General features: G+C 44.0%; 1 protein-coding gene and 1 non-coding gene across 3 annotated transcripts; one reads left to right on the forward strand and one right to left on the reverse strand.

Moving 5' to 3' along the window:
• Positions 1 to 97: 97 nt before the first annotated feature.
• Positions 98 to 25,849, reverse strand: LOC106584022 (cilia- and flagella-associated protein 57). 2 transcript variants are annotated; one of them, XM_045706152.2, is made up of 21 exons: positions 25,391 to 25,847; positions 24,881 to 25,194; positions 23,993 to 24,255; positions 23,511 to 23,667; positions 23,008 to 23,300; positions 21,913 to 22,078; positions 21,681 to 21,794; positions 21,124 to 21,336; positions 19,167 to 19,340; positions 17,180 to 17,341; positions 16,726 to 16,881; positions 11,797 to 11,890; positions 11,390 to 11,580; positions 7,795 to 7,968; positions 6,821 to 6,979; positions 5,284 to 5,427; positions 4,463 to 4,579; positions 4,146 to 4,280; positions 3,914 to 4,057; positions 3,552 to 3,678; positions 98 to 1,919 (listed from the first exon to the last, which is right to left on the reverse strand). In XM_045706152.2, exons 1-21 carry the CDS (start codon positions 25,545 to 25,547, stop codon positions 1,726 to 1,728), a joined length of 3,648 nt encoding a protein of 1,215 aa, XP_045562108.1. In that variant the 5' UTR covers positions 25,548 to 25,847; the 3' UTR covers positions 98 to 1,725. The 2 variants fall into 2 exon arrangements, with proteins under 2 accessions (XP_045562108.1, XP_045562109.1); XM_045706153.2 differs by lacking the exons at positions 98 to 1,919; positions 3,552 to 3,678; positions 3,914 to 4,057; ... (5 more) ...; positions 11,390 to 11,580; positions 11,797 to 11,890 and adding an exon at positions 15,322 to 15,750 and having other exon boundaries at positions 25,391 to 25,849.
• Positions 14,763 to 14,815, forward strand: LOC123729953 (U7 small nuclear RNA). Its single transcript, XR_006761649.1, has one exon. It is a non-coding gene; the product is annotated as a U7 small nuclear RNA (small nuclear RNA).
• Positions 25,850 to 26,159: the final 310 nt, after the last annotated feature.

The following is a 26,159-nucleotide window of genomic DNA, read 5'->3' on the forward strand; positions in this document are numbered from 1 at the left end:
TTTTGGATATTCCAATGGGCCCATCTCATAAAAAAAGAAATACAATTATATAAAAACTCAAATATTAATTATTGTACTTTTTATTTCCAAGCTGCCTACATTTTTTTTATTCATTATTACTTCTGCACTTTCAATATGTCAAATTATTCTTTATATTCAGTTTATTATGATGTGGAGGTCTTATACTGCATGGGTCTGTGTGTTGGGTGATTGGTGGTGGTGAGGAGGTTATGTACTGGTTTGGAGAGAGGGTGGTGGTGGTGTTTATGTATTGGTTTGGAGGGAGGGTAGCTTGGCAGGGGAGGGGGGTCTGTAGTGGGGGTGATGGTGGGAATGTTTTCGTTTGGAGGGAAGGTAGATTGGTGGTGGAGGGGTGTCTGTAGGGGTAGTTATGTGTTGGTTTAGAGGGAGGATAGCATGGTGCTGGAGGGAGGTCTGTAGGGTGGTGGTGGTGGTGGGTATATGTTGGTTTGGAGGGAAGGTAGGTTGGCGGTGGAGGGGAATCTGTAGGGGTGGTTATGTGTTGGTTTAGAGGGAGGATAGCTTGGTGCTGGAGGGAGGTCTGTAGGGTGGTGGTGGTGGGTATATGTTGGTTTGGAGGGAAGGTAGGTTGGCCGTGGAGGGGAATCTGTAGGGGTGGTTATGTGTTGGTTTTTATGTTAACGTCAACAGGAATACCCTTTCACCGAGCAGACCTGTTAAATATGCACACCACATGCATCAATCAAAACACAAAAAGGCTACTGACAAGCCTATAAAATATTTAATCTGTTTTTGATGAACAATACCCAACAATGTCAATTGTTCTTGTTAATGAATAGTTTGTCATAAAACATTCCTAATTTCCAGTCTGACACAATTACTTATTGATTTGATCCACCCTAACAAGAAAAGCCTCCATTCACTTTTGGAAATTCCAATGGGCCCATCTCATAAAAAAAATACATATAAAAACTCAAATAGGAATTGTTCTACTTTTTATTTCCAAGTTGCTTCATTTTTTTTTTTTAAGTGCCATTAATGATTACTTCTGCTAAAAGGCACTTTAAATATGTAAGGCACTTTAAATATGTAAACATTTTCTTTAAATTAATTTTATTATGATGTGGAGGTCTTATACTGCATGGGCCTGTGTGTTAGGTGAGTGGTGGTGGTGAGGAGGAGGTTATGTACTGGTTTGGAGAGAGGGTGGTGGTGGTTATGTGTTGGTTTGGAGGGAGGGTAGCTTGGCGGTGGAGGGGGTCTGTAGGGGTGGTGGTGGTGGTTATGTATTGGTTTGGAGGGAGGGTAGCTTGGCGGTGGAGGGGGTCTGTAGGGGGGGGTGGTGGTGGTTATGTGTTGGTTTGGAGGGAGGGTAGTTTGGCGGTGGAGGGGGTCTGTAGGGGTGGTGGTGGTGGTTATGTGTTGGTTTGGAGGGAGGGTAGCTTGGCGGTGGAGGGGGTCTGTAGGGGTGGTGGTGGTTATGTGTTGATTTGGAGGGAGGGTAGCTTGGCGGTGGAGGGGGTCTGTAGGGGGGGTGGTGGTGGTTATGTGTTGGTTTGGAGGGAGGGTAGCTTGGCGGTGGAGGGGGTCTGTAGGGGTGGTGGTGGTGGTTATGTGTTGGTTTAGAGGGAGGGTAGCTTGGCGGTGGAGGGGGTCTGTAGGGGGGGTGGTGGTGGTTATGTGTTGGTTTGGAGGGAGGGTAGCTTGGCGGTGGAGGGGGGTCTGTAGGGGTGGTGGTGGTGGTTATGTGTTGGTTTGGAGGGAGGGTAGCTTGGCGGTGGAGGGGGGTCTGTAGGGGTGTATCTTCATCAGGACCTGGATCTCCTCTCTCAGTCTCTGGATCTCCAGGCGCTGCAGCTGGATGATGCGGTCCCCTTCGTCCTCCTCATTCAGACGGACCACCATGTTACTGGGGTTGGCCCTGGGAGACAGCAGGGCTGGGTATAGGGACCAAATACAGAGTGAGATCATGCAGGAGTTACTTTATTGGGAAGTAGAAGTCGACCAATAGGACTTTACCCTAAATTCTTAGGATTTACCCCAAACAACGTATGCCTTCTTGGAATGAAACCGTGACCAGACACCCACTTCTAAAGCACTTACAGTTGAAGTCGGAAGTTTACATACACCTTAGCCAAGTACATTTAAACTCAGTTTTTCACAATTCCTGACATTTAATCCTAGTAAAAAATTCCCTGTCTTAGGTCAGTTAGGATCAGCACTTTATTTTAACAATTTGAAATGTCAGAATAATAGTAGAGAGAATGATTTATTTCAGCTTTTATTTCTTTTATCACATTCCCAGTGGGTCAGAAGTTTACATACACTCAATTAGTATTTGGTAGCATTGCCTTTAAATTGTTTAACTTGGGTCAAACGTTTCGGGTAGCCTTCCACAAGCTTCCCACAATAATACCTCATGAAGACATCTATTTTGTGAAGTGCACATGTCCCTCCTGCAGCAAAGCACCCCCACAACATGATGCTGCCACCCCCGTGCTTCACGGTTGGGATGGTGTTCTTCGGCTTGCAAGCATCCCCCTTTTTCCTCCAAACATAACAATGGTCATTATGGCCAAACAGTTCTATTTTTGTTTCATCAGACCAGAGGATATTTCTCCAAAAAGTACGATCTTTGTCCTCATGTGCCGTTGTAAATGGGCGGTTTTGGAGCTCAGCTTCCTTGCTGAGCGGCCTTTCAGGTTATGTTGACATAGGACTCGTTTTACTGTGGATATAGATACTTTTGTACCCCTTTCCTCCAGCATCTTCACAAGGTCCTTTGCTGTTGTTCTGGGATTGATTTGCACTTTTCGCACCAAAGTACGTTCATCTCTAGGAGACAGAACGCGTCCCCTCCCTGAGCAGTATGACGGCTGCTTGGTCCCATGGTGTTTATACTTGCAAACTATTGTTTGTACAGATGAACGTGGTACCTTCAGGTGTTTGGAAATTGCTCCCAAGGATGAACCAGACTTGTGGAGGTCAACAATTGTATTTCTGAGGTGTTGGCTGATTTCTTTTGATTTTCCCATGATGTCAAACAAAGGCACTGAGTTTGAAGGTAGGCCTTGAAATACATCCACAGGTACACCTCCAATTGACTGAAATGATGTCAATTAGCCTATGAGAAGCTTCTAAAGCCATGAAACCATTTTCTGGAATTTTCCAAGCTGTTTAAAGGCACAGTCAACTTAGTGTATGTAAACTTCTGACCCACTGGAATTGTGATACAGTGAGTTATAAGTTAAATAACTTGTCAGTAAACAATTGTTGAAAAAATTACTTGTGTCATGCACAAAGTAGATGTTCTTACCGACTTTCCAAAACTATAGTTTGTTAACAAGAAATTTGTGGAGTGGTTGAAAAACTTCTGACTTCAACTGTATATGAATATAAAAGTTATTATACAGACTATTCACGCAGTGACACCCAGTGGCTAGAAATATGTACGCTGTACTTCAAAGAAAAGTTCAGGGAACTTAACTCAACCAATCTTTCCAAGGAGTAGAAAGCTGCACTCTATTCTCTTTACTGTAAATCAGAGCGATGAGAGAGAAAGAGGTCACCTTTGAGTGTGTTGGTCTGCTTCAGGCCCTTCTTTCCCATCAGACTCTTGTAGTCATGGACCTGGGAACGCACCAGATGCAGCTGCCGCCGCAGGTCGTTGACCTCACTGATTAGAGTCACGTTCTCCTGTAGCAACCAATCAATTATCCAATTCAGCAATCAAGTAATCCAGTCAGTCAATTAGTCCGTCCGTCTGTCTGTCAGCCAGTCAAGGACTACGACACTAAAACGACAAGCCTAGCTTGTCTTATAAATGGGAATGAAGCCAAATCCACAAATGATATGAAAATAGTTTTGGGCACGCAGACACACTTATCCACCTACTCCAACAGTCCTTTCTGAAAAGTCTCGTCTCTGTCACCTGCATGATCTTGACGTTGTCAGCATGGTGGACCACGCTGTCTTGGGCCAGCTTCCTCTTCAGGGACGCCACGTTCCTCTCCAGGTGGTCCCTTTGCCGAGCGTACTCCCTCTGGACGTTTGCGTCCACGCTAACTTTATCCAGCTGAGAGACATGAAGAGCAGCCATAAAAAAAACGTGTATTCATTCGCTACTTCTTAACAGGAACACACAGTAGAAAACGCTGTCTCACCACGTCACTCTGCTGTGCGTAGCGGTCGTACAGGTCTCTGATGCTGTCCTTCAGCCTCCTGGGCTCTTGGATGAACCCCACACAGTTATGGAGGTCCGTCTTGAACCTGCGTACCAGGGCCTCCCCATCTCTCACCTGTGAAGGAGGGGAGAGGGGGAGGAAGAGAAGGAAACGTGAGGGATGGAGGTGAGACGGTGGGTGAAGACCGTGGACTTGTCAGACAAATTGGGTGACACTGATAGTCAGACAAAGATAAATGCACAAATATAAACGTATGGACCTCTCTCTCTCTCTCTCGCTACGTATACAGTACACACCTTCTGCAGACCCTTGCGCATTTCCTTGTCAGTGGTGTTGAGTTTGAGCTTCAGCTCAGCGATGTCCAGCTCCTGCTGAGTGTTCTTCTTGTGGAAGGTATCCAGCTCCTCCTCCATCTACAAATCACCGGAAGCCAATAGCCTTTTTTTTTTTACATCGTTTAAAAAAAAAAATACATTTAGCAGACACTCTTATCCAGAGCAACTCCGTTAGTGCAGTCATCTAAAGACAGCTAGGCGAGACACCCACATTATCACAGTCATGGTAAGTCATTTTTTTCCCTTCACATTAAGTAGTTATGTGTAAAGTCAGTGCTAGTAGGAAAATACAAGTGTGAGTGTAGAGTGTGTGTGTGTGTGTGTGTGTGTGTGTGTGTGTGTGTGTGTGTGTGTGTGTGTGTGTGTGTGTGTGGGGGGGGGGGGGGGGGCATAGCTTTGATCTCCATATTCTCCACTCTCTCCCACCTCCCTCTATCTCACACAGCTGATCTATAGGACTCATCTAAACCCTGATCAACCCTAAATCGATATGGACCCCAGTGCTCATTTCCATGTAGATGAAAAGGGCCTGAAGTTGGCAGGCGCTTTCAAAAAGTATCAATGACGACAAGTGCAAAAGCAGGAACTGATTTTTTTTTCTGTGAATATTGAATTCTCATTCTAATCAAAGAGCCATTTCAGTTAGCCTACTGTGGACAACCGCCGATAGAACGTATGTATTCAAGAGACATTTCAGTGATGGTTTCCAACAATTTCAGAAATGGCAGTTAACCCGTTAAAGAGCTGATAAAGGAGGAAGAAGAGAAGCCATCTTGTTTTACCTCGTGGATCTGCTCCTTCATCTCCATGATATCATTCTCTCTGGGCTCTATTTGTTTCTTCAGTTCTTTGATCTTGTAGTCCAGGACAAATTTAAACTTTTCCAGCTCCTGGTTCTTCTTCTTCAGATCATAGATGCGTTTCTCCTACAGTACACAGGAACAGGACAATACTTTAGCCTGGTCCCAGATCTGTTTGTGCTGTCTTGCCAACTCATTGTCACACAACAACAATAGGAGTTGGTAAGAAAACATAAATATGCTTCAGGTCTCTGTATAAAGTTCGTATTCACACTAACTGAATACACATTTAACAGCCATGAGATTTTTATAGTCACTTTTTTAAAAGTTCAATTATGTTCATGGTCCTCTTCCGAACTTTGATCCCATGAAATTGAAAGGAAATGTCATTTTGGATCGGTAGTTCAACAATAAAAGCCCTTTGGTGATCCAAATCTAAATGTTCGGCTTAACTTCTGGGCAGCACCTCCTAATGTTAAAATATATTATCGTTAGAGACAAGCGAGCAAACCAGACAAGAGAGCGTAGGAACAACAGATGCCAAGGTTATTGCTGCTGAGTGTGAATCTTTATTCATGAAGAGGAAGGTGTTTCAACTGAACTGGGGGATCCTCTTTTGATGCAGAACCATTTTGTTCAAATTTACTCTCTGTCCAATTAGCTGTTTGAAACCATTTAATCGTGTGTGTGTGTGTGTGTGTGTGTGTGTGTGTGTAGGGGGGTGATCTTTTCATAGGACAGCATCTGTGACATTTACACACTAATTAAGTTTCCCTGTACGCAGAAAGAGAGCCAACAGAGAAAGATGCAAATGCCTTTCTCCCCTGTCTACCCCTCATAACACTGATGGTAAAATATGTACATGCTCTTTAAGAGAAATAACATGCTACAGTGTCTCACACATCAATAGCGCTAACAGCAGCATGCATGTTGTTAAGGTTTTACGCACTGACGCACGTCGTGCATGCATGTGTGCATACCTGCGTGCATGTGTGTGCACCTATGCACGTACGCGTGTGTGCCTGTGTGAGTTCGTGCTCATAGAGCAGGTGTCTGAGTGGGATTAGTCATTAGTGGACCTTCACTTCTCAAGGCTCAGTGCTGTTTTCCGCTGGGGGGGTGGAGAGTCTTACAGTCACCTTGCCTGGTGTGATGCATGGCACTGGGACTCAATCAGGATGAATGGATGGGGGAGAGGAAACGTTTTGATGGACAATCTATAATAGCGTATGAGTTGATTGTGTTTGATTCTGAGAGAGGGGCATTAGAACAAATTGAACTGGAGCACAATCATACCAGTAGATCTCCATGATACAAAACGGACTGTTTTCCTTCCTCAGTGTTTTAACCGTTTCGGTGACGTCCAGTCACCTATGCCTTCCATGTTTCTGCATACCTTGGAGGCAAACCAATCATTTCTGCCTCGCTGCGTTTGGAACAAAACTAACCCTCTCCTTTCCACGGCATCTGACTTGTACCCCCTCACCCCTTGCACCCCTCACCCCAGCCACTCACTCACCTTGTCTTGGATGGTCTCGTCCCGCTCCTGGATCGCTTTCTTCAGCGCCAGGATGTCCTTTTCCAGGGACTTGACGATGGCCTTTAGCTTCTGCTGCTCCAACTTCATCCTCTCCGTCTCCACATTGCTGTTGTCTATATCCTTTTGCAGGCTGCTGAACTGCAGTGTGTGTGTGTACGTGTGTGCGTGTGTGAGGGAGGGGTAGAAGGGAGAGGAGGAAAATGTCATCAGTCACCAATCCTCATAACTCATTGTCACTTACACAAAAGTCATATTCTTTCTGGCTTCCATAACCCATAATCAGGCCTCCACATCCAAAACCATATTGGACAGTAAAAATGGGCAGATTTGATCTAGGAAGAAAGGGAAGGAGACAAAAAAGACAGAGAGAAGACAAGAAAAGGCAACAGATAGACAGAATGAGACAGAATGGGACCAGGTGTATAGGATGGCTGAATATGCAGAGGATCTGATTCAACGTCATCCATTTCCATTAAAGTGATCCCTGTGATATTGAGTGAGCATGCAGAGGGAGCACATTAGAGCCTAACTGTGGACAGATGGACAAGCCCTGCTTGCAGTCAGCCGGCTGTATGCTGCGTCTGATTGGCTGTAATTATGATCTACCACACTGCAGGCTGGGAGAGAAGAGCTGACTGGGAGGTGTGATGAAAAGGCAGGCAGGGGCTAGGTGGGAGAGGGTTGAGTGGGGTGTGTAAGATGGGATGGGACTTGGAAGCAAAGTAGGGGTGAATCTTGCATCCTCCCGTTCTCTCCCCACTTCCTTCTCAAAATATCAGAGGAAAGCAAGGAGAGCATTGGAGAAGATCTGAGAAGAGGAACCTCTGATCTTCTCCTCCAATGCGCTCCTCTTATCCCTCTGATGTTCTGAGAAGAAGGCAAGAGGACAAAGGGAATCAAGGAAACTTTTGAGAGAGATTGGAGGAGTGGGGGTGAGAAGATCATGTCTCTACCTTCTTCTTCATGATGCCGGTGTCTCTCTTCATGCGCTTGTTGGTCTCCCTCTCGTCGCTCAGCCACCTCTCGTAGCGGATCCTGATGTCCTGGATCTCCCTGTCTCCATCCTCCTCCATCTGCTTCCTGCTCTCCTCAAACTTCCTCGCCTGGATACGAGACTCCTCCTGACACTACAGAGGGTCGGGACGGAGTGAGAAATAAGTGGGAGATGATAGAACAAGCTTCCCTCTGACACTAGGACAGCAGAGTCCCTGCCCATCTTTCTAAAACATCTGAAACCCTACCCTCTTCAAAGAGTATCTTAAATATTCCCACAGCACCCCCCCTCACCCCCCACAAAAAATAAACAACACCCTTGCTTTTCGTGTACTAACACTTGACTTTGTCCTACTAGTACTGGTTTTGCTGATAGCTACTTTATTAAAATAATTACTGAGATGTGGTTGTCTCACCTAGCTACACTATACAGTATATATAAAAGTATGTGGACACCCTTTCAAATGAGTTGATTTGGCTATTTCAGCCACACCCGCTGCTGACAGGTGTATAAAATTGAGCACACAGCCATGCAATCTCCATAGACAAACATTGGCAGTAGAATGGCCTTACTGAAGAGCTCAGCGAATTTCAACGTGGCACCGTCACAGGATGCCACCTTTCCAACAAGTCAGTTCATCAAATTTCTGCCCAGCTAGAGCTGCCCCAGTCAACTGTAAGTGCTGTTATTGTGAAGTGGAAACATCTAGGAAAAACAAAGCTCAGCTGCGAAGTGGTAGGCCACACAAGCTCACAGGATGGGACCCCTGAGTGCTGAAGCGTGTAGCTCGTACCTCGTCTGTCCTTGGTTGCAACACTCACTACCGAGTTCCAAACTGCCTCTGGAAGCAACGTCAGCACAAGAACTGTTCGTCAGGAGCTTTATGAAATGGGTTCCCATGGCCGAGCAGTCGCACACAAGCCTAAGATCACCATCCGCAATGCCAAGCGTTGGCTGGATTGGTATAAAGCTCACTGCCATTGGACTCTGGAGCAGTGGAAACACATTCTCTGCAGTGATGAATCACGCTTCACCATCTGGCAGTCCGACGGGCGAATCTGGGTTTGGCGGATGCCAGGAGAACGCTACCTGCCCTAATGCATAGTGCCAACTGTAACGTTTGGTGGAGTAGGAATAATGGTCCGTGTCTGTTTTTCATGGTTCGGGCTAGGCCCCTTAGTTCCAGTGAATGGAAATCTTAACGCTACAGCATACAATGACATGCTTAAACGGTTCTGTGCTTTCAACTATGTGGCAACAGTTTGGGAAAGGCCCTTTCCTGTTTAAGCATGACAATGCCCCCGTGCACAAAGCGAGGTCCATACAGAAATGGTTTGTCGAGATCAGTGTGGAAGACTGGCCTGCACATAGCTCTGACCTCAAACCCATCGAACACCTTTGGGATGAATTGGAACGCCGACTGCCAGCCAGGCCTAATCGCCCAACATCAGTGCCCGACCTCACTAATGCTCTTGTAGCTGAATGGAAGCAAGTCCCTGCTGCAATGTTCCAACATCTAGTTGAAATGCTTCCCAGAAGAGTGGAGGCTGTTATAGCAGCAAAGGGTGGACAATCTCCATATTAATGCCCATGATTTTGGAAAGAGATGTTTGACGAGCAGGTGTCCACATACTTTTGGTCATGTAGTGTATCTTAAGATGAACGCACTAACTGTTAGTCGCTCTGGATAAGAGCATCTGCTAAATGACTAAAATGTAAATGTAAAAAATTTGATAGAGAAAGAAAAAGGAAAGGTGAAAGAGGTAGCAAATAACAAGGCAAGATATATGGGAAGAGTTAAGTTGAAGAGAAGGAATGAGATACAGAGAAAGAGAGAGGTGAAAGGATAGAGAGTGAGGATAAGAAGGATAAGACAAATAGACAGAGGGCACGAGATCGAAGGACAGAAGGAGAGAGATAAAGAGGGTATGAACGGGAGCTCTGCCTCACAACACAGAGAGAGGTTAGGTCATCCTAGCACGGCATCTGTGAAGAAGATGGATAATCCCATCGTTGGGTGTTTGTTTATGCACCTTCAGTACATCCTCAATTATCCCAGTCAGGACTAGGCTATTGAGATGCTCTGCATTTCATGTGCGCCTCTCTCTCTCTACAGAGTTAAATAATAAGGTGATTATGCAGGCCCTGTGGAGCGCTACAAAGGGAAACTTTGAGTCAATGGTGAAAGGTTGGGAAGGCCCAAATCCGTGTGTTTAGTCAACAGTATACTCCGCCGTCTACTATTTAGTATTTTTTTTAAATATTTTTTTTGTTCATTTTAGCAGACGCTTTTATCCAGAGCGACCTACAGTGAAGAGTGAGTCCATACATTTTTATACTGGTCCCCCGTAGGAATTGAACCCACAACGCTGGCATTGCATGCGCCATGCTCTACCAACTGAGCCACAAGGGATGATGAAAGAAACTGTCAGAGTACTTGAGCAGGATATAAACTATTGAACTGAAACTGCTCACTCAGAATGGCCCTGTTCTGGACAGAACTTCACTGGAGAAAATACATGAATTGGGGTCATTCTTACATGAGAAGTCTCGTTTTGCTACTCTCTCTCAGGGATATGGCCGCTCTTTGCACTTTCTTTTTTAATCTAGAGTGGTCGGTGTCTCAGCGCCAATCCATGCCGTGGATTTCTATTCTGCTCTCTACAGGGCGGAAGACTGTGACTCTGTGTGCACTGCACAGTTCCTTCAAGGACTTCCTAAACTGGGCCCTGAGCAGAGAGCTGCTTTGGACTCTGACATTACTCTGCAGGAACTGTCCACTGCAGTTATGCAGATCTCCTCTGGCCTCCCTGGTATTGATGGTTTGCCATCAGACTTTTTACAAACATTTCTGGAAATGTATTGGGTGCGGGGGAATGAAGCGTTCTGTGAATCCTTTCAGGAGGATTCTCTTCCAGTGTTTTGTCAACTTGCTGTGCAAGTTGAGGGCTAAATGGTAATGTGATGTATTGTAGTGTGGGGTCTTTACCCAATAAAGGGGATATTCTCTCTCTCTCTCTCTCTCTCTCTCTCTCTCTCTCTCTCTCTCTCTCTCTCTCTCTCTCTCTCTCTCTCTCTCTCAGAATGAAATAATGAGGTGGTTATGCAGGCCCAGTGTTGCGCCCCCCACATACCCCACCCCGCCCACCCCTCTCCCACCACTCACACCCCCATTAGCAATGATGGGAGTTGACGTCGCATTTCCTTAAAGATTCCGCAGACATCCTCGATGGAGAACCCGGTGCTTCGATATTCATTTGTCTCTTCGCTTCCAATCAGTGTCACAGCAGGGGGGAGAGGAGAGGAGAAAGGGGGGACAGAAGGGAGGGTGAAGGCTGCCGCTAAATGCCTGACTAGACTACATCGCCTTGAAGTAAGGTCAGGAGTTTTTCCAGACTACATGATCTGGCCAGGAAGAACTCTGGGCCCTAACCCAAAGTTATTCCTGGTGAGGGGAAAAAAACAGGCCCCTATCTGTGAGGACTCTATATAAAGCCTCAAATCCCACCTCCAAACATCCCCATACAACCCCTTGACATCCTAGTATCCACTACCTGTTCCAGCACCAGTAGTTTCTCCTGCATCTTTCCCTCGTAGTAGAGGGTGAGCTCCTCCAGGGCAGCAGTCTTGCTCTCGTCCATCTGCTGCAGCTGCTTCTCGGTGTCCTGCTGCATCTGCTGAGACTTGAACTGCAGCTCCTGGTACTTTTCATATTCCAGCATCAGCTTCTGACTGTTGGCCGATTCTAGGGGAACGCAGAGAGAGAGACAGAGAGGATATCCAATGAGCACCCTGGATAAAACACAGTCAATGCTATCATGTGCTGCTGTCAATGTACACACTGCAATGGGAGTCATTCAAGTCTCTTAACTCCAAACCTAAAGGTCACTTTTGTTTTCTTCTGAAAGACGGACAAGAACTGAGAATAGCATAGAATAGAACAGAATAGAACAGAATTTACCCATATCCTGCAGCTCTTTGGCGTGCTTCTCCATGACCTCGAACATGGTCTCCTGATTAGCTACCTCCATATTGTCTCTCTCTGTTTTCAGGATCTGACAGGAGAGATGGAGAGAGGGATGAAGAAAGGTGGAGAGCGAGAGGGATATCTCAGCACATGCACCTCACTGAGGTGTTCACCTTACGCCAGCCCAGCCAGAGCCACTTTCAATTCTCATTTCCATGTATCGATCTAGCAGTAGCTCTTATCAAGGCCGACTCCTACAAGGCAAAGTACACTCAGTGCATACCATAATGAGAGCTGAACACTTTTGAAAGTTAAGCCGTGTTAAAAGTATTATACTGAGCTACACGCTTAGAAAAGAAGGCGCTAAGTAGAACCATAAAGGGTTCTTCGTTTTGTTCCTTTTTGGTGCTAGGTAGAACCATTTGCAGAAGGTTCTACCTAGAATGTTCTTTATAATCAACCAATCATTGTACATGCAAAATGTTACGGCTGTGTACGGGAGGCGAAGTCAGGTGCAGGAGAGCAGAGTAGATTTAACAGACGCACTTTTATTCCGGTCAAGAAATAGGCACAAAATGACATCAAAGTGCCCAAAAGAAAACACGGAACATGTACAAAAGTATAGCGCGTGAACATCGCACATAACAATAAACAATTACACACAAAGACATGGAGGGGAACAGACTAAATACATGCAGTGATTAGATAATGAAAACCAGGTGTGTATGGAAACAAGACAAAACAAATAGAAATATGAAAAATGGAGGGGCGATGGCTAGAAAGCCGGTGACGTCGATCACCGAACACCGCTCGAACAAGGAGAGGAGCCGACTTCGGTGGAAGTCGTGACACAAAAACACAGATATTAAAACAAACTATTCTGAAAATCACCCTTCATTAGCGCATGCTGGGAAATATGATATATGGTTCTATGTAGAACCCTTCTTGCCTTACAAAGAATTATCAAAGAACCCTTTCCTCCAAAAATGGTTCTTAGGATGTTAAAGGTTCTAGGTAGAACCCTTTGCCTTCCAAAAACAGTTCTTGCAAAAACCCTATCCCCCCACAAAGAACCCTTTTGGAACCCTTTTTTGCTAAGACTGTACAGTACAGTAAACAGACTCAGAGTTACTTGGTACAAGGTAAATCAGATGTTGGGGAGACCAGGGGCAATTGAGACCACTTGAACTAGGCCAGTCCCTTTTTTTAATATAAGGAACGTACAGTACATCTGTCTCAGTAACAGTAGCTGGGGTCAAATGTAACTCCTAAAAAATAAACCAAATACATTCACTTAACTTAAAAAAACACTATTGTTTATGAATTATCATAGACATAAGTAATACTTTTGAAATAAATATTATTATTTATATGTACGCCCACAAAAACTGCAGCATCCACTGAGAGGCTCTTGCTGCCAAGGGAATGCCTGACAGCTTGAAAGATGTTTTGGACACTACAGTGAAAATGGTTAACTTTGTTAAAGCAAGGCCCCTGAACTCTCGTGTATTTTCTGCATTATGCAATGATATGGGCAGCAACCATGTAACGCTTTTACAACATACAGAAGTGCGCTGGTTATCAAGGGGCAAAGTATGCTTTTTTAAATTGAGAGACGAGCTTAAAGTTTTCTTTACTGACCATAATTTTCACTTGTCTGACCGCTTGCATGATAACGAGTTTCTCACACGACTGGCCTATCTGGGTGATGTTTTTTCTCACCTGAATAATCTGAATCGAGGATTACAGGGACTCTCCGCAACTATATCCAATGTGCGGGACAAAATTGAGGCTATGATTGAGAAGTTGGAGCTCTTTTCTGTCTGCATTGACAAGGATAATACACAGGTCTTTCCATCATTGTATGATTTTTTTTGTGTGCAAATGAACTCAAGCTTACGGACAATGTCAAATGTGATATAGTGAAGCACCTGAGTGAGCTGGGTGCACAATTACGCAGGTACTTTCCCGAAACGGACGACACAAACAACTGTATTCGTTATCCCTTTCAATTATCCCTTCCAATATCTGAAAAAGAGAGCCTCATCGAAGTTTCAACAAGCGGTTCTGTGAAAATGAAATTTAATCAGAAGCCACTGCCAGATTTCTGGATAGGGCTGCGCTCAGAGTTTCTTGCCTTGGCAAATCACGCTGTTAAGACACTGATGCCCTTTGCAACCACGTACCTAAGTGAGAGTGGATTCTCGGCCCTCACTAGCATGAAAACTAAATACAGGCACAGACTGTGTGTGGAAAATGATTTAAGACAGACTCTCTCCAATACAACCTAACATTGCAGAGTTATGTGCATCCTTTCAAGCACACCCTTCTCATTAACCTGTGGTGAGTTATTCACAATTTTTGATGAACAAGTAAGGTTTTATATGTAAGATGGCTAAATAAAAAGCAAAATGATTTATTATTATTATATTATTATTTGTGCCCTGGTCCTATAAGAGCTCTTTGTCACTTCCCACGAGCCGGGTTGTGACAAAAACGCACACTCATTCTTATGTTTAATAAATGTATCATATAGTGTGTGTGTGGCAGGCTTACAATGATGGCAAAAAACAACATTTGAGAGTGCGCTGACACTGGTGCTAGAGGGGGTACGTAGCTGGAGGTTGAGGTACGGGACTATAAAAAGTTTGGGAACCACTGCTGTAGAGTATACTGTAAATACTACAGTATTATCCACACAAAAAACATTGTAGTAAATACTACAGTAATGTCCGCAAAAATACTACAGTCCACACTAATCCACAAAAACACTACACTTTTTTATCTATTGTAAATACTAAAGTATTTCATTTGCATATACCCTGCACATTACCCTCCCCCATATCCTAATTTGTGCCACACTACATGCCATATAATGTGTTCCCTACAGGTTATCGAAAAGAGCAGAAGCTCTGAACTATCCGTTCAGACCCCAGTCCTACCTACGTACAGGTTATGGAAAATGTGCTCTTTTAGTATTTCTCCAGTAGGTTTCCTCAAGGAGAAAGCCTCCACTTCTATGTCAAAGATAATATAACAAAAATACTATTGTAAATACTACAGTAATGTCTGCAAAAACACTACAGTAAATAGAACAGTATATTACAGTCCACAAAAACCATATAGTAAATACTACAAAATACTATAGTCCGCAAAAACCCTATAGTAAATACAACAGAATACTACAGTCCGCAAAAACACGACATTAATTACTATAGTATATACACAACAGTTCTTTTACTACAGTAAATACTACAGTAAAGTCCGCAAAAACACTACAGTGAATACTATAGTATTTATACCATAATATACTATAGTATTTTGACATGTGAGTGTAACCAATATTTACAGTAACACCCTTATTTGCGCATGGCCATTCGGTTCCTCTCAAAACATTTGAATAGTTTGATGGTGCCCAACTGATATTGGGCTCCCGAGTGGCCCAGCAGTCTAAGGCACTGCATGTCAGTGCTAGAGGTGTCACTACAGACACCCTGGTTCAAATCCAGGCTGTATCACATCTGGTGTAATGTGTGCGTGCGTGCTGGTGGCAAGGAAGTCAGGTGCAGGAGAACGAACTTGGTATAAACGGAGTTGTTTAATAAGTGCTCACAAACTCCGAAAACCAACATATACAAAATAAAGAATGTGGGTACCAAACCCATCGCGCACCAATACATACAACAAACAATCACCGACAAGGACATGAGGGGAAACAGAGGGTTAAATACACAACATGTAATTGATGGGATTGGAACCAGGTGTGATGGAAGACAAGACAAAACCAGTGAAAAATGGATCAGTGATGGCTAGAAGGTCAGTGACATCGACTGCCAAACACTGCCCGAACAAGGAGAGGGACTGACTTCGGCGGAAGTTGTGACATCCGGCTGTGATTGGGAGTCCCATAGGGCGGCGCACAATAGGCCCAGGTTTGGCCGCTGTAGGCTGTCAATGAAAATAAGAATTTGTTCTTAACTGACTTGCCTAGTTAAATAAATGTAAAAAAATGTAATATGTGTTTACCACCTCTTTGGCAATCTATAGTATCTATAGTACTATAGTATCTATAGTACTTTAATGTGTAATTCGTACAATCCTAAAGTTAATAACTTTTTTTTCATCATTGGCTGCTTGGCTCGGGTTCATTTTAACACTGCATTTAACACCAACCCAGTAGCAATGACAAAATCTCATGTGCCTAGCAAGGGACAACAATAGTGACATGTCAAATATGTCAATGTTTAGCCAACATATAGTGATGAAAATTATGATAGTTTGAATTCTTGGACATTAATGCTCAGGACAGTATAAGAAAAATGCTGCAGTCATAAAAACTACTTTCACCTGCAAATAGTGAGGGAGAGAACCTAAATGGGCATGTGCTGAGAGAGTTTCATCACTCTAGCTTGTTTCTGTTTGGAGAAATTCAAGGTCCCTGTTACAATTGCCCCCGGTCTCCCGTACTAGTTCATGCCATATTAGTGTTTATCTCAGAGCCTATTTACCATCTAAATGTAGCTTCATCACTCTAATTTACAAAATTAATTGAATCAAATTGATGAGTACTATCATGCCTGCTCCTGCTCTCCCTCCCTGGCACTCGAGAGCGCCAGGCTGCTCATCATTACGCACACCTGTCACCATCGCTATGCGCATCAGCACTACTTTGGACACATCTGGACTCCATTACTTTGTTGATTGCCCCTCCTATATCTGTCTGTTCCTCAGTTTGATCGCCGTGTCAGCATTATTGTCGTTATGTTTCCCCTGTCCAGACGCTGTCCTTGTTTGTTTCATGTCGGTTATTTATTAAAATGTTCACTCCCTGTACTTGCTTCTCGTCTGTCCTCAGAAGTACTTTATTTAGTTAAGTTGTTTGAGGTAGGCAAATGATTATGTTTGAAGCCCTGTCTGTCTCACCTGTATGTTGGTCTTGAGCGACTCCATCTGCTGAACAAACTTAGTTGACAGCTCCTTGGTCTTTTCGTTGTAGTTCATGTCCTTCAGACGGAGCTGGTACTCATTCTCCATCTTCAGCTCCTCCACACGTGTCTTCAGCTCTAACATCACCTGGTTCTGTTATAGGAGGAGAGGAGGTAGTGAGGAAGAGAATGAGCGAGGGAGAAGGTAGAGAGAGAGAAGAAGAGTAGTAGCAGTGAAGTGAAGAGAGTGGGAGAAGAGAGAAAAGGAGGCATGAGAGCAAGGGAGGAGAGGGGGGGAAGAGGAGAGGATGAGATGACAGCAGGACAGGGATAATGTGATTAATTAGGTTAGAGTAGGAGTGACCATAGCCCTCGCAAACCTACAATAATGTAACACACCCAACCCATGTATCATGCCAGTGTAATGCTAAAAAAAAAACATGGTGGGCTACCTTCTCCTCCAGGTCTGACTTGGTGATGAGGATCTCCTCAGCGTAGGTGATTTCCTTGTCTCTCTTCAGGCCGCGGCCCTCCTTGTCTATGATCTTCCAGATGAGCAGACAGCCGTCCTCAGATACCGTCAGCAGGTACTGGTCATCAAAAGTGATCACCATCTGAACACAGAGAGGACACACACTTCAACACTTCCGTTCAGTGCATTCAGAAAGTATTCAGACCCCTTTGACTTTTTCCACATTTTGATACGTTACAGCCTTATTCTTAAATGGACTAAACAAAACTTTTCCTCATCAATCTACACACAATACCTCATAATGACAAAGCAAAAGGCTATTAGAAATTTTAAAAAACTGAAATTGAGCTCAGGTGCATCTTGTTTCCATTGATCATCCTTAAGATGTTTCTACAACTTGATTGGAGTCCACCTGTGGTAAATTCAATTGATTGGACAAGATTTGGAAAGGCACACATCTGTCAATATAAGGTCCCACAGTTGACAGTGCAAGTCAGAGCAAAAACCTAGCCATGAGGTTGAAGTAATTGTCCGTAGAGCTCCGAGACAGGATTGTTTCGAGGCACAGATCTGGGGAAGGGTACCAAAACATTTTTACAGCATTGAAGGTCCCCAAGAACACAGTGGCCTCCATCATTCTTAAATGGAAGAAGTTTGGAACCACCAAGACTCTTCCTGGAGCTGGCCGCCCGGCCATACTGAGCAATCAGGGAGAAGGGTCTTGGTCAGGTAGGTGACCAAGAACCAGATGGTCACTCTAACAGAGCTCCAGGGTTCCTTTGAGAAGATGGGAGAACCTTCCAGAAGGACAACCATCTCTGCAGCACTCCACCAATCAGGTCTTTATGGTAGAGTAGCCAGACAGAAGCTACTCCTCAGGAAAAGGCACACGACAGCCCGCTTAGAGTTTGCCAAAAGGCACCTAAAGACTCTCAGACCATGAGAAACAAGATTCTCTGGTCTGATGAAACCAAGATTGAACTCTTTGGCCTGAATGCCAAGCATCACATCTAGAGGAAATCTGGCACTATCCCTACGGTGAAGCATGGTGGTGGCAGAATCATGCTGTGGGGATGTTTTTCAGTGGCAGGGACTGGGAGACTATTCAGGATCGAGGGAAAGATGAACAGAGCAAAGTACAGAGAGATCTTTGATGAAAACCTGCTCCAGAGCGCTCAGGACCTCAGACTGGAGTGAAGGTTGACCCTAATGACCCTAAGCACACAGCCAAGACAACGCAGGAGTGGCTTTGGGACAAGTCTCTGAATGTACTTGAATGGCCCAGCTAGAGCCCAGACTTGAACCCGTTCGAACACCTCTGGAAAGACCTGAAAATAGCTGTGTAGCGATGCTCCCCATCCAACCTGACAGAGCTTGAGAGGATCTGCAGAGAAGAATGGGAGAAACTTGCCAAATACAGGTGTGCCAAGCTTGTAGCGTCATACCCAATAAGACTCAAGGCTGTAATCGCTGCTAAAGGTGCTTCAACAAAGTACTAAGTAAAAGGTCTGAATACTTACGTAACTGTGATATTTCAGTGTTACATTTTTTTATACACTTGCAAAAAATTTTCAAAAACTGTTTTTGCTTTGTCATTATGGGGTATTGTGTATAGATTGATGAGGGAAAAAAACAATTGAATCCATTTTAGAATAAGGCTGTAATGTAACAAAATGTGGAAAAAGTCAAGGCGTCTGAATACTTTCCCGAATGCACTCAAATCAATGGCCTTTGAATTGAATTCAGCGCGTCATCAAAAATCAAATCAAGTCAAATTGTATTGGTCACATACACCTATTTAGCAGATGTTATTGCGGGTGTAGCGAAATGCTTGTAAAACAGGTTGTGTGTGTTTTTGTGTTGTTGTGGTTCATTATACTGTAATCGCTCAAATTGTGCTGCGTTGTGTAGTATTCCATTGCAATGCACAGTATTTTACTGTTTTGTGAAGGTATTGCAAGTCGTACCTTGGTGACAGGTGAAGAGTGGGCTTGGTACTCGATCCAGTCCTTCTGGGTGGACAAGGGGTACTTGATGGCCCTAATGGTTCCGATGGAGGTTCCAGTGAAGAGCGTGCGCCCAGAACGGGACATAGCGATGGTGGTGTAAGCCACATCTTCAGCGGGCACTTCACGTAGGATCTGACAGAGAGAGAGAAGGGACAGCCAGGGGATGAGGACACAGTGGATCTGCATATAAAGGCTACCAATTTGTTTTTTATTTAACCTTTATTTAACCAGGAAAAGCCCATATAAAGGCTACCATATAAAAGCTACCATATAAAGGGTACTATCAAGGGATGGCAAGAAACAAATTCAGCAGAGGTAAAGTGTTGTTAACATTCAAGCATAACATTAGCGTTATTATGCCAGCCTCATCCAGGAGTGTACATGCACATTTTTAAGTAGAGCTAAGTTACCCCGAGGGACTAATTTATTGAAGTGGATATTCTGTCAGTGAAAGTTGTTTACTTCACCAACACTTGGAATGCAAATAGCCTAATGGGGAAGGATGAAGGCATCCAACATCCAACAAAACCACTGATCTATTCAGGACTGGATAAAACTCTTCCAAATTGAGATGTTTATGATTGTTGTGGGTTTTTCTCTCCAAGCTCCAGCAGCCCAGAATAACTCAAAGGGGCTCTATCTGACGGACTGTATCCTCTTTCCTGATTATTTTCATAGACTGTCAGAAAGATGGCCGTCACTCAAGGATGAGAAGAAGTGACAGCTGAGTGTGAATTTAATCAACTCTCTGGCCCCGGTCATTATGACGGAGAGAGACACATTATTTATTTCCCTTTCAGAACTTCACTTCACACAGCTGGAAACTGACACCATCAAAAAATGTTATGAAGAGTTAAGGGAAATAAAATATTAACTCAAAACAGTCAGCATAGTACCGCTCTCGAGGGAAACTTCTGCATAGTAAGAATAAGAAGATACTTTAGAACTGGCTAATAAGTTCTAACTGCACCCCTCAATTATTAAAACCATCTTATAGCTATTATTATATCCAGATCCTCAAAATGTTCTACAGCTGCACCATCGAGATCATCCTGACTGGTTGCATCACCGCCTGGTATGGCAACTGCTCGGCATCTGACCGTAAGGCGCTACAGAGGGTAGTGCGTACAGCCCAGTACATCACTGGGGCCAAGCTTCCTGCCATCCAGGACTTATATACTAGGTGGTGTCAGAGGAAGGCCCCAAAAAATGTCAAAGACTCCAGTCACGGCAAGCGGTACCAGAGCGCCAAGTCTAGGACCAAAAGGCTCCTTAACAGCTTCTACCCCCAAGCCATAAGACTGCTGAACAATTAATCAAATGGCCACCCGGACTATTTACATTGACACCACCCCCAATTTGTTTTTACACTGCTACTACTCGCTGTTCATTATCTATGCAGTCACTTTAGAAATTACCTCGACTAACCTGTACCCCCGCACATTGACTCGGTACCGATACCCTGTGTATATAGCCTTGTTATTGTTATGTAATTTTCTTGTGTTACTTCTTTATTTTTTATTTATTTTTTACTTTAGGTTATTTAATAAATACTTTCTTAACTCTATTTCTTGAACTGCATTGTTGGATCAGGGCTTGTAAGTAAGCATTTCACGGTAAGGTCTACACCTGTTGTATTCGGCGCATGTGAATTTTTTTTGTTGTTGATTTGATTACAAGAAAAACCTGATGTAATTTTATAGCATCATTATAACTGACTATATCTCAAAACTAATACGCAGTTGTCAGAGTATCTGACATTTCAATAACATTTGAATCTAATGTTTTACATCAGCAGTTGTCAAGAAAAGCTTTACAGTAACTCAGCCTAGACCCCAAAGAGCAAGCAAAGCAGAAGCAACATACAGGAAAACTCCCTAGAGGGAAGAAACATGTTACTTTTTTGGGGTCTCACTTGACAGGCCTGGATCTCTTTCAGGGTACAGTCGGTCCCCACGGCGAAGATAGTCTTGGCGTCAGGGGAGATGGTGACGCTGGTGTAGCTGCAGGACTTGAGGACGCTCTCCGACTCCCGCTTGCTGGTCAGGGTGTTCCACTCGTACACAGCCCCCTCCATACCACACGACACCAGCCTGCTGTCATCACCACTCCAGGCTATGGAGCGCACCTGTAGATGGAGACAGGCGAGCCTCAAACAAAATACCCACTTGCGGTCACGTTATCTCTACGACCCTGAGTGTTTCGAGCCAGGTGAACTGACCAGGAAAAACTTAAAGCTATAACTAGGGCCAAACGTTTTTCCTGGTCAGGTCACATGGCCAGGAACTGTTGGCCTGAGGTGAGGCCTACTGGAACTGTGGTTGGTCAAGCGGCTGCCAGATGTGGGCGAGAAAATATGCAGGAGGCAGGCTGCTAGTGGACTAGTTGGAGCTTGCTAGCTAGGGTCTTACTCTCTGATGATGAATCACACCGTAAACCATCAGTGACCGCCCCCAGTGTACCATTCCTAACCTTCCCATTGTGTCCTTTGAGGTTGAGGATGTTCTCGAACGTGGTGGTGGAGTAGATGTGGATGACGTTTCCATTGACCGCAGCAAACAGGTGTCCTCCGTGACTGAAGGCACACTAAAAGGAAAAAGCATACAGTACACTGCAAGAGCTGGAATAGCTAGAAATCTAGTACCAGTGATGTTCAGCTATCTACAATGAGGCACTGTTGGCACTGAGAACTCTTCATTCTGACCTCTCTACAGGCTCGCACGGTGAACTCCTTGAAGGTCCTGATGTCGTCTATGAGCAGGTTCATAAGTCGCAGCTTGTCAGAGAAGCCCACCATGACAAACAGGCCAAACGGGTGGAGGGCGATGCTGAACGCCTCCTCCTGGAACTCCTTATACAGCTCAAGGGTGCTGAGGGGAACGGAAAGGGAGACAGACCTAATAAAAGCTTTAAAGAACAGACCCAATAAAGGCTTTAAAAAACAGATCTAATAAAGGCTTTAAAGAACAGACCTAATATAGGCTTTAAAGAACAGACCTAATAAAGGCTTTAAAAACAGACCCAATAAAGGCTTTAAAAAACAGATCTATTAAAGGCTTTAAAGAACATATCTAATATAGGCTTTAAAGAACAGACCTAAATATAGGCTTTAAAGAACAGATCTAATATAGGCTTTAAAAACAGACCTAATATAGGCTCTAAAAACAGACCTAATATAGGCTTTAAAAAACAGACCTAATATAGGCTTTAAAGAACAGACCTAATATAGGCTTTAAAAAACAGACCTAATATAGGCTCTAAAAAACAGACCTAATATAGGCTTTAAAGAACAGATCTAATATAGGCTTTAAAGAACAGACCTAATATAGGCTTTAAAAAACAGACCTAATATAGACTTTAAAAAACAGATCTAATATAGGCTCTAAAAACAGATCCAATATAGGCTCTAAAAACAGACATAATATAGGCTCTAAAAACAGATCCAATATAGGCTCTAAAAACAGAGCTAATATAGGCTCTAAAAACAGAGCTAATATAGGCTCTAAAAACAGACCTAATATAGGCTCTAAAAACAGACCTAATATAGGCTCTAAAAACAGACCTAATATAGGCTCTAAAAACAGACCTAATATAGCTCTAAAAACAGACCTAATATAGGCTCTAGAAAACCTAACAGCCAGCCAGGAATAGTTTTTTCTCAGATATACTGTAACTACCATTCAGTGTCTAAAACAACAAAGGAGCTGAGTTAATCATCACAGGCTGGGACACTGTATAGACTTGACATAAACTCCAGAAAATCTGTATTAAAAGGGATTGCGAAACCCGCAGCTCTTACTTGGTCTCAACGTTCCAAATGCGTACAGACTGGTCCAGGGAGCAGGTGGCGATGATGGGCTTGCGGATGCAGATGGACAGGCCGGTGATAGACCCAGAGTGGAAAGAGTGGGACAGGAACTCAAACTGGACCTGCTCCCCCTTGCTCATCTCAGCAGAGGACAGGGTGATACTGTAGAGCTGACCACGATCTGTGCTGGTCACTACTGTCTCCTCTGATGGACTGATGACCAGAGAGACTATCTGCTGCTGCTCTGCATGGCTGGGCTCGTGACTGCACTGGTCTGGGGGGATCTGAATGGAACACATACACGAACACACACACACATATACATGCACACCCAACACAGTTACATTAATACAAACACACAAGTATAAAAACAAAGGCAGAGACATTATCAGAAAACTCTTTACAAATAGCCTGTTTGTACAGAAGGTGCTTAGATTTGCGTTATACAGCTCGCTTGAGTGATTGTTATAGTTTGGTGAAATAAATTCTGTCACCCTGATCTCCCTGGTCTTCCTGTAGTTGTCCTTGTCGTCGGTTCTCTCAAACAGATACACAGTCCCAGGACCGGCCGAGCAGGCAAAGCCTTTCGAGTAAGCTGTGATGACCGTAACCCGTGGCAACTGAGGGGTCTCTTCATCATTTCCCTCTGCACTGTAAAACATTTTATTTGTATTATTATTATTATTATTTTTACGGCATTAGGAGGGTAACATGCACAGACGTTTCGGCTTTCACCTTCTTAGGTGTGCAGGTAAAAAGAAACACAGCAGGCATGGAAATTGTGTGACATCTGTTCTGTGCCCTGTGCAATGAAAGAAGTTGCCCAAACTGGACTCTAACTGCCTCTGTGGTATGATATCCAAGAGCACTTTAGATTGGTCTAGCTTTCCTAAACAGCTAATTTGGTAACATCTTATTTCATGGTAGATAGATAGGTTATTACTGTGTCAGCACAAGCCTCTCTCCTTATGCCCACCTGTCTGGGTCCTGTGACATGGCGGTCTTGGTGGTCACACTCATGTCCCATCGGAGGTCTCCAGACTCAAACACCATCAGCCTGCCTGCTTCTGTCCCTGCAATCACCCTCTCCTCAGACATCCAGGCATGGGATAGGAAGTTATGGGTCTCTTGCTTATGGAAGGTGGACTGCTTCAGAACCCCCTCTGCATAGCGGAACAGCTTGAAGACCCCATTCCCACTCACACAGATCTGGGTGTTGTCGTATGGGTTCAAGCTGACCTGGAAACATAATACACTCTTTGGAAAAAGGGTTCCAAAAGGGTTCTTCGGCTGCCCCCATGGGAGAACACTTTTTGGTTCCAGGTAGAACCCGTTTTGGTTCCAGGTAGAACCCCTTTTGGAACCCTTTTTCCAAAGAGTGTATTATGTTTCCATAGCACCTTCACCTTCATTTCTAAGCGTGTTGAGTGTGAGACAGTGCCATCATAATATAGCTTGTGAAAGTAAATAAGTATGTGTGTGATCAGCTACAGAGTTAATATGATAACAGAGTAAGGAGCAAGGACCCGGAATGCGATTTAATGCCTTACCTCAGGGTTTCCCAATGTCGGTGCTGGGGCCCTCCCTGGGTGCACGTTTAGTTTTTTGGCCTAGCACTACACATCTGATTCAAATAATCCAAGCTTGATGATAAGTTAGTTATTTGAATCAGCTGTGTAGTGCTAGGGGAAGAAAAAAAATGTGCACCCGGGGGGGGGGGCAGAACAGACTTTGGGAAACCCTGCCTTATCTATGGAAAAATAACACTGCTATTTTGAATGAACACGCGGATCATTCCACATCACCATTTCCTTGCCAAGGACTCTTCCCTGGCCCCAATGACAAGAGAGCAGTCCGACAATACCTGGTTGACTGGATTAGCGGCCACAGTGGTCTTCACCATGGCCATGACCTTCTGCTTCTCCCACATCCAGTAGAAGAGGGTGTAGTCTGGCGCCCCTGACTGGCCAATGAAGTACTTGGAGTCGGTGGAGAAGGCCATGGAGACAAACTCCTGGACATGGATGTCCCCTCCATTCAGCACCTTCCTTTTCCGGTTCTGCTCGTGCTGCAGGTCGTACACCGTAATGGTGGCCCTCTCTCCACGCTCCGACACCGCCAGGTAGCGGCGGTTTGAGCTGATAGCCAGGGCATACATTCCCTGACTCCTCTCCAAACCTAAGGAGCAAAATCAAAGATGAATCACAAAGACAACATCACTGGAAGTTGGATATCTTTAACAAGTTGTTAAGAGCAACAACAACAACAAATGATGCCAGGTTTATATTTGTCTACGAATAGATTTCAGAGAAAGTGATGTAGTGTCAGAGACTAGCCATATTGTTGTACTCCTGAGATGTGAGCATGCAGATACCTGGGATGAACCTCTGCCATTTCTGATCAATGTTATAACGAACACAGTTGTTCCCGGATGGGAAGATGACAGTCTGCTCATCAAAGTAGAACAGGTTATTGGCCACGCCCCTCCGCAAACCAAAGCTGTAGTGGCACTGGGCCACCACTGCAGACATCAGAGTGTTGTCAAATCAAAGCTGCAGACTAAAATCTGGCAGTGAAAGGAAAGAAGAAAAAACTAATTCAGAAGGGTTTTGATCTTTATCTTTACGATGTGGCAAGCAAAAATCTAAAGGACACTAATTAAATTATTTAAGACCATATTGATCCTTTTCACTTTGATCTGAAATTGCGCTATTGGACCTGTACATTTACATCTACAACTCCTGATCTACAATAGGCACATTTTTATAGCCTTACTTGGAACCATACATTCAACTTTGAAAAATAATGATTCTTATTTAACTAAGCTACTTACATTTATTGGAGAAAAAAAATTGTTGATTCCTCACAACTCCTTATTCATTATTTATTTTTAAATCATTGATACATCCAGAAATTAACATGCTATGTTTTGCCGAGGCGTGGAATATAATATGAATAGAATGTTATCGTTAGATTCTATCACTATGGAAAAGCATTCATACAATGCGTAATTACATAATAAACAATGAATATAAGTTATTAAAGCATACACCCATATCAATATAAATTGAATATGTTTTTTGTCCTGACTCTTCTGGTCTTTTTTTCTCCACGAGTTATAATCCAGGAAAACTGTAAATACT

The sequence above is a fragment of the Salmo salar genome, chromosome 23 (genome assembly GCF_965601325.2).
Source record: "Salmo salar chromosome 23, fSalSal1, whole genome shotgun sequence".
Lineage (NCBI taxonomy): Eukaryota > Metazoa > Chordata > Actinopteri > Salmoniformes > Salmonidae > Salmo > Salmo salar.

Coding starts and splice junctions, on each gene's coding strand:
- LOC106584022 (XM_045706152.2), bottom strand. CDS start 25,547: ATGTCTGCAGTGGTGGCCCAGTGCCACTACAGCTTTGGTTTGCGGAGG. Junction 23,668..23,992: donor ATGTCACAGGACCCAGACAG/GTGGGCATAAGG, acceptor AATGTTTTACAG/TGCAGAGGGAAATGATGAAG. Junction 16,882..17,179: donor AGTCAGACCTGGAGGAGAAG/GTAGCCCACCAT, acceptor CTCCTATAACAG/AACCAGGTGATGTTAGAGCT.